The 8,319-nt window shown below is 46.4% G+C and overlaps 1 protein-coding gene across 1 annotated transcript in view; it reads right to left on the bottom strand.

Annotated features, from left to right (window-relative positions):
- UBXN1 (UBX domain protein 1) overlaps positions 1 to 8,319 on the bottom strand; it is a 36,087-nt gene that overhangs the window by 22,865 nt on the left and 4,903 nt on the right. Inside the window, exons 4-5 of the mRNA XM_083477545.1 lie at positions 7,178 to 7,252; positions 1,207 to 2,384 (exon numbers count right to left, since the gene is read on the bottom strand). Of these exons, the coding sequence (XP_083333671.1) occupies positions 1,207 to 2,301 (1,095 nt within the window). The 5' untranslated portion in view covers positions 2,302 to 2,384; positions 7,178 to 7,252. The remainder of the gene's footprint in view (positions 1 to 1,206; positions 2,385 to 7,177; positions 7,253 to 8,319) is intronic.

Raw genomic sequence — 8,319 nt, 5'->3', positions numbered from 1 at the left:
CCAGAGCAGTGCACGGAAACGCCATTTGCCTTCCCGCCAGAGCGGTACCTATTTATCTACTTGCACTTTGACGTGCTTTCGAACTGCTAGGTTGGCAGGAGCTGGGACCGAGCAATGGGAGCTCACCCCGTCGCGGGGATTCGAACTGCCGACCTTCTGATCGGCAAGTCCTAGGCTCTGTGGTTTAACCCACAGCGCCACTCATGCAAAATTTGTTAGGGGTGCAGAATTTCAATACCAGGTACTGCCTCAGTACAGCTATGCACTTCCATTACTGGACTCTGTTTAAAACAGCTGCTCCATGCGAACCAAGAAGTGACCTCTCCAGACAACAAAATAACTCTTCTTTTTTTCCCCCCTCTGCGGCTGTTATCTCCTGGGTGACGCAGAGGCCATTAGTAAGTGCAATGCACATGCATATTCTGTACGGGCACTGGCAGCCCACGCTATGTCACTGCCTATCAATCACTAGCTGTGTTGACTATTATCCCTCCACTGTCAAGAGGCACTAGGCCTCTGAATATCAGGTGCTGGACACTACAAAAGGGGAGAGTGTTCTTGTGCTGAGGTCTTGTTCCCATTGGGGCACCTGGCTGGCCACTGCGAGAACAAGATGATGGATTAGATGAGCCCTTGGCCTGATACAGCTGGACTCTTCTGATGCTGTTATGGAGAGCGGGGAAAGAGTGCTGGAGAAGTTGCAAGAGTTCAGCAGGAAGTTTCAAGGCATGGGCAGACTGGAAGCGTGTCCACCCCAAAATCTTTGTAGGCACAAACAAGTACAGTACTGAAACTGGGGTTTTGTATGACAGCCCCGACACCATCACGAGCACAAATAATCATGGACATTAAGAAGGATGTCAGGAGGAACCCTAAATTGGTCAATAAATTTCAAAACATTTCAAGCAAAGTGCAAAGAACTGCTACTGCCATTTAGCCAAGTGGAAGAGTTCTAATGTTTGGTTTCCCTCCTGTATGAGTGAAAAAGAGGAGTCTCAGTTAGGGGTGTGACCTGGAGAGAAGTGGTGTGCCTGAGGAGGGAGTGTGGCCCAAGGGTCAGCCAGAGGTGCCTGGTCTGAGGTTTCTCATCCCTTGTCTAAAACGGGGTGGGGTGAACCCTGGGCCTGCGAGCCTAATTTGGCCTCCCCAAGCAAATATTTCTGCCCATCACTTCAAGACTCTACCAATCCCCCAGCACCTCGATACCTGGTCGTCTTGATGAATGCGGGCCTCCCTGGAATGGGGGCTTCGTCGTTCGCTGATTCTTGCTCCTGCAGCATTTGTTCCAACGTTAACACTTGTCCCGATGCCGGATTTGATGCTGACTGCTGTTCTAGCTCCTGCAGTGTTTGTTCCACTGTGAATGATCTTTCCGACGCTGGATTTGATGCTGACTGCTGTTCTTGCTCCTGCAGCATTTGTTGCACTGTGAATGATCTTTCCGATGCCGGCTTTGATGCTGATTGCTGTTCTTGCACCTCCAGCGTCCGTTGCACCGTTAACACTTGTTCCGATGCCGGCTTTGGTGCTGCCGGTCGCCCTTTCTGCACCTGCAGCATCCGTTCCACCGATGATGGTTGTCCAAACTCCGGCTTCAGTGCTGATCAGCCTTTTTGCACCTCCGGCATCCGCACCACCATTAACGGTTGTGCAAATGCCGCCTTTGGTGCTGTTCACCCTTTTGGCACATCCAGCATGCGTTCCAGTGTTGACTCTTCTACAAACAGCGGTTTTGGTGCTGATCAGGCTTTTGGCACCTCCAGCATCCGCTCCACCATTAATGGTTGTGCAAATGCCGCCTCTGGTGTTGGTCAGCCTTTTGGCACATTCAGAGAGCGATCCAGCGTTAACTGATGTACAAGCGGCGGTCTTGGTGCTAATAAGCCTTTTGGCACCTCCGGTATCCATTCCACCGTTGACGGTTGTCCGCACTCCGACTTCCGTGCTGATCAGCCCTTTTGCACCTCCGGCATCCATTCCACCACTGACTGTTGTACGAATGGCGGTCTTGGCGCTGATCAGCCTTTTGACATCTCCGGCATCCGTTCCACCGTTAATGGTTGCCCAAATGCCGGCCCCGGTGCCGATCAGCCTTTTGGCACCTGTTTCACCGTTGGCGGTTGTTCCGACTTCGGCTTCGGTACTGATCGCCATTCTTGCACCTGCACCAGTGTTGGCGGTTGATGGTCTGAAGCCCGCTGCAATGATGGATTGGTTTCTGATTTGCCCATCCCTTGGCTTTCTGTTGACGACTGCGCACCCACGATTGCAAACGATTCCAATTCTTTTGTGGGATTCCATTTGCTCTTGGTCTTCAGGTTCGCTCTGAGGCCAGTGCAGATTTTTTTCACCTTATCATTGGTGTCCACAAACCCATCGCCATTCTTAAAGGGAGGGGAAGGGAGAGGCATTACTAGTCCCTCTCTTGACTTTTGCAGAACAGCCCTGCAGGGCAAGGCTTCATGGTGGTTAGAGCAGAAGGGAAGGGAGACCCAGAGGCCCTCTGGGTGCTGTTGGACTTCAGCTCCCATCAGCTTCAGTCAGCAGAACCTGATGGAAGTCAATGTCCAGCAACATCTGGAGGGCTGCAGGTTCCCCCAGTGTTATAATGTGATGACTCCAGAGACCTGGGTCCAGTGCCCTGCTCAATGGGTGACACTGAGCCAGGCATTTCCACTTAGACTAACCTGCCTCACAGGGGTGTTACAAGGCTGAAAGGGGGATCATGTGCCACAGTCTGAGCAACTGGGGACAAAGGCTTAAATCCCATGCTAGTCCTACTCAGCATAGACGTATTGACGTTAATGAACAGGTTGGCCTTAGGTTCATTCATTTCAATTGGCTTTATCTGAACAGGACTAGAATCGGATAATGCAACCCAAAGAGTGGTTAGGAAAGTTTTTGATTTTGATTTTTTTAAAATGTCCAGAAGAGTAAAAACCGGAATGAATGGATGCAGCATGGAAAGTGATCCCTCCTTCCTATAGTTTTCTTTGTGTGGGGGTACGGCTATCAATTCTCAGGAGCACATCACTACCAGTCACATGAACCAATCAGATTAGCAAGATGCAGCTAAACCACACAGGAGCTCCTCTCCCACGATTTCAGTTCCTCTGCAAACTGAATTAAGATGTGCACTTTTCTAAGGGTGTCATCAGGGGGTGGCCAAGAGGGCTTTCCTGCCCCTCCCTCATTTTTAAAACTTTATATATTTTACAGTATTCTTACTTTGCTTGCAGAGCAACCAGCCACTGTGCAAAGTGCAGTCCTAGTGGAAACCTGGTCACCTGCTGTTTACATTTGCTCAGAGGAACCCTATGTATTTTTGCAATTTGTAGTAGGACTTGCATATAAATCCTGAGTTACCAGAATTCACCCTAGCTCTTACTTAGGCCTCCCAAGTTTTGCCCCTAGACCCCACCAGCCCCTTCCATGAAGCCAATATTGATTTATTTATTTAATCGCAAGCTAATAGAAAAGCAATTGGCTCCATGTTTTGTTGACGTTTGCTATGGAGTCAGATTGACAAACTGAGCGAAACTCCCTAAGAAACTGAGCCAGTCTCTCACACACGAAACCACCTGCTAGATCAAAGAGGAGCTCCTCCCTTAACCATTGCACTTTGCCAAATCTGAGCTGCTGGATAGCTCAGGTCAGAGGTTTGGGGCTCTCCAGGTTAAGAGACCTGGAGTGGTGTGTAGGACAAAGCCACTTGACCCTTTCAGGGTGAGAGTCTCTACTGGCGAGTGGTAGTCTCCTTGGGTGAGAGGCAAGGGGAAGGGGAGGCAAAGCCCCAGGTGAGAGGTGGGGTGGTCTCCAGCTGGGATGGTCCAATCTGCCTTTGAGTTGTATCATTGTGAGCAGAGGTGAGTTAAGGGAAGCGAGTGTCTGGGCCAGGAACAGAAAGGAGAGGCATGGGACAGTCACCCCGGTGATGCTAAGTAGGGGGAGGTAAGCCAAGGGGAGCTGTTTAACAGTATATCCTAGAATTGCAGAGTTGGAAGGGACACCAAGAACCATCTAGTCAAACCCTCTGAAATACAGAAATATAGATGGTCTCTTGTCATCTGATGAGTTTTTTTTTTTTTTACGCCAGCAGGCTGACTGGCCAGTCATTTAAATGATTATTTTGTCTTTCTATCATGGTGTTTGATATATCATTGTGTATATATATATATATGTATATACAGTGGTGCCCTGCAAGACGAATGCCCCGCAAGACGAAAAACCCGCTAGACGAAAGGGTTTTCCGTTTTTCGATGCGCTTTGCAAGACGAATTTCCCTATGGGCTTGCTTCGCAAAACGAAAACGTCTTGCCAGTATTGCGATTTTTTTCGCTCCCCCCTTTTTCTAAGCCGATAATAGCCTTTTAGCCGCTAAGCCGCTAAGCCTTTAATAGCCGCTAAACCGCTAATAGGGTTGCTTCGCAAGACGAAAAAACCGCTAGACGAAGAGACTCGCGGAACGGATTATTTTCGTCTTGCGAGGCACCACTGTGTGTGTATATATATATATATATATATATATATATATATATATATATACACACATACACATTGCCCAGGTATTTTATGATATGGTGGTGTGGGTGGGTGGGTGGGTGTATATGACATAAAAATGAAATTGTTTAAATAACAAGAAATAGTAATGATAAATCCAGATTATATGTAGAAAAAAGAAGAGTACAGGTTGGCATTTTCATGATGAGAGCATCATCTAGATGCTGTGAAAAACCTCCATACAAGAGCAGCAATGATTCCAACAACAACCGCCTATCTGGAAGTGGTACCTGGACAAACTATTATCTTATTTGGGCTTTTTCAAACATTGGGAGAGGGTCTGGGCACTAGGGGGCACCTCAGCTCTAAATGTTCAGCTACCTCATAGAAATGTAGAAGGCAGGCAGAACATCCCAGCTGGCAACTCTGGAAGGGAGCAAGCAGGGCTGTCTTTAGTATATTTGCCGCTGGGGTGCAAAGTTCTGCCCAGTACCCCCAGATTTAGTTTAGCCGCACCCAAATTAACTTTTATTGAGGTTTTTTTTTCCGGAGGGGGAAGCCAAAGTTGTTGAGCTTTTCTGGCCGGTGGGCGGGTTGCTCACCTAAGGATGCAGCGGAAAAGACTGCTTTTGTTTCCTGAGTCGTCAGAAATATTTGACGCTACGGAGTAACAGAGCAACAGAGGAGGGGGACGGAGATGGGGACTTTCGCTCCATTGCTTTTCACGACCACCGATCAAGAGGGAACAGTATACAGTAGATACAGTGGTGCCTCGCAAGACGAAAAGAATCCGTTCTGTGATTCTCTTCGTCTAGCGGTTTTTTCGTCTTGCGAAGCAAGCCCATTGACAGATTAGCGGATTAGCGCTATTAGCGTCTTTTAGCGGCTTATCTGCTGATCGGATCAGCTGATAAGCAGCTTAGCGGCTTGGGAAAAGGGGGGGAGGGGAAAACCCCCGCAGGAACTCGCAAGGCATTGTCGTCTTGCGAAGCAAGCCCATAGGAAATTCGTTTTGCGAAGCACCTCCAAAACAGAAAACCCTTTCGTCTAGCGGGTTTTCCGTCTTGCGAGGCATTCATCTTGTGGGGCACCACTGTATACATTTGGCATCCCCCAGAATTCAGTGACCGGGTGCCCTGCGCCCCTTGCACCCCCAGGTAAAGACGGCCCTGGAAGCAGGAGTCATATGGTCATATGTCATGAGTGCTTTCGTTGAGATTCCTGCATTGCAAGGGGTTGGACTAAATTATCCTTAGGATACCTTCCAACTCTACAATTCTATGAATCTACTATCCAGTTCTGCACAGCAAGCCCACAATTTACATGGGGGGTACATTCCGGGGATCGTGCCTAAAGCCAAAAACCACGTATTGTCAAAACATATTGGGTTCAATGGTGGGTGGGACTGCCAAGTCATTTTCCTGGAACTGCCCTTTCTTAATTCCTATTTTTTGCCACACACACAAAGCTGAAGGCACACAAGTTAAATGTGTGTAAGTTGTAGATTTACTGTATATTGATTCCTGGGTGTACCACTGTCTGTAGGTTGTAGGTTTTTGCGACTTACGGCAAAATCAAACCCATATGCTGTCATATTCTCCAGGAACTCCAGAAACGTGTTATGTGGATGTGTTAGTACGGCCGCGTACAAAGCATTTCTTTGTTAATGCACATTTCTTGCCCTGCCCAATAATTCTGGGAACTGTAGTTTATCCCTCACAGAGTTATGAATCCCTGGATCTATAATATATGTTAAATATGTATTCTGTAGTTAACCTCCTTTTTAATGTTTTATTTTTAAATCTTTAATATAATATTTTACTTTTGTGTTATGTTGCTTTGATTGTATACTCCATGGGTAGGCAAACTAAGGCCCGGGGGCTGGATCTGGCCCAATCGCCTTCTAAATCCGGCCTGTAGACAATCCGGGAATCAGCATGTTTTTACATGAGTAGAATGTGTGCTTTTATTTAAAATGCATCTCTGGGTTATTTGTGGGGCATAGGAATTGGTTCATTTTCCACCCCCAAAATATAGTCCGGCCCCCCAGAAGGTCTGAGGGACAGTGGACCGTCCCCCTGCTGAAAAAGTTTGCTGACCCCTGTCTATATTTGACTTTCTTGAGATTGTATTATTTATGTTTTATTGATTTAATATGCTGCAAACTGCTTTTTCTTATTAATATAAAGCGGTATAGACATTTAAAAATAATATAATATAATATAATATAATATAATATAATATAATATAATATAATATAATATAATATAATATAATATAATATAATTAATATAATATAATATACTATACTATACTATACTATACTATAATATAATATAATATAATATAATATAATATAATATAATATAATATAATATAATATAATATAATATAATAATATACCGTATTTTTCGCTCTATAACACGCACCCGACCATAACACGCACGTAGTTTTTAGAAGAGGAAAATCCGTGGGCATGCCACCCGTAGGCATTCCCTCCATAACACGCACAGACATTTCCCCTTACTTTTTAGGAGGAAAAAAGTGAGTGTTATGGTGCAAAAAATACGGTAATGAACAAACTACGGTTCCCAGGATTCTTAGGGGGAAGCTTTAAATGTACAGTGTGTACCAGGTGCATGTGCCAAAGCAGAGAGCCCATTTTGGTGGTACTCACCGTCTTCGAGTGCAAAACCTGACCGGATGCTGGGAGAATCACTTCAAAGGCACCTTGACCAGCAACTTCCCCAACCTGGAGAGGAGTCAGGGAAAAAAGAGAGGAAAAGAAAGAGGATAAACTGGGAGGAAGGCTTTGGGCCTGTCGCTCTCCCTCAGTCTAATCGACCACACAGAGTCATTATGAGAATAAAATTGGGTGTGCACTTGCGCCCACGACTCCCTCTCACCCTTACAGGGTTGTTGTACACTTAAAACGGGGTGGGGTGAGGCCAGTCACTGTCTTGGGTCAACCTACTGCACAGGGTCATTGTGAGCATGTCAGGGGGTAAACCTTTGGGCCTGTCACTCACACTCAGCCTATCCTACCTCACTGTGGGGGTCACAGTGCATGTGGGGAAACGATGCCACCCTGGGCAGCTTGGGGGAAAGGGCATGACATAAATTGAATAATAAACATTCCTGTGCTCGCACCAAAGATCACTATTCATGGTCACACCAACACCATACACTGAAGGCACAAATATATATATATATATATATATATATATATATGCAGGTTTTGGTGTCCTCGGGTGTCTTCCCGTGTAAAAGTTGGGGTGTCTAGGCGACGTTTCGACGAGGTCTCACTCGTCATCTTCAGGCTGGTGCTTTCGGCTTCTTGTTACTGGAACAGAGCGGGATCTCAGTGTTTGAGTTCCTATAAATACTGTAGAGGGGTGTGGTGTATTGCCTCAAAAGTTCTGGGCAGAGGGGAAGTTCCCAGGCTAGTGTTCTTTTCTTCTTTTGTTCCTTAATTACTTGAGGGATATCTTGAGTGATTTCTTGAGTGATATTCTGAGTACCACTTAGGTGGGTCATTAGGTGTGGATTAGTTGCTAAAGCCTTCGTGTCTTGACCTCTTGAATTTGTGAAGAGTTTTTCTGGGAAGATGGCTGTACTGCACTTAGTTGTGCTTTGGCTTGGCTTCGTGTATAGGGGCGAGCTGTGGTTTTGTGCCCTGTGCCAGCCAGATCTGTGTAGGGATTGCAGGGGGGTGCCTGACCAACCACTGCCTAACCAACACGTACTTCATCCACAATGGACAAAGATACAAACAGATAGAAGGAGCACCTATGGGATCACCCCTCTCACCGGTCATCG

This window comes from Podarcis liolepis (genome assembly GCF_965112155.1).
Source record: "Podarcis liolepis genome assembly, chromosome: 15".
In the NCBI taxonomy this organism is placed as follows: Eukaryota; Metazoa; Chordata; class Lepidosauria; order Squamata; family Lacertidae; genus Podarcis; species Podarcis liolepis.
The sequence above is the reverse complement of the archived record's forward strand: the minus strand, read 5'-3'. Positions and strand labels throughout refer to the sequence as shown.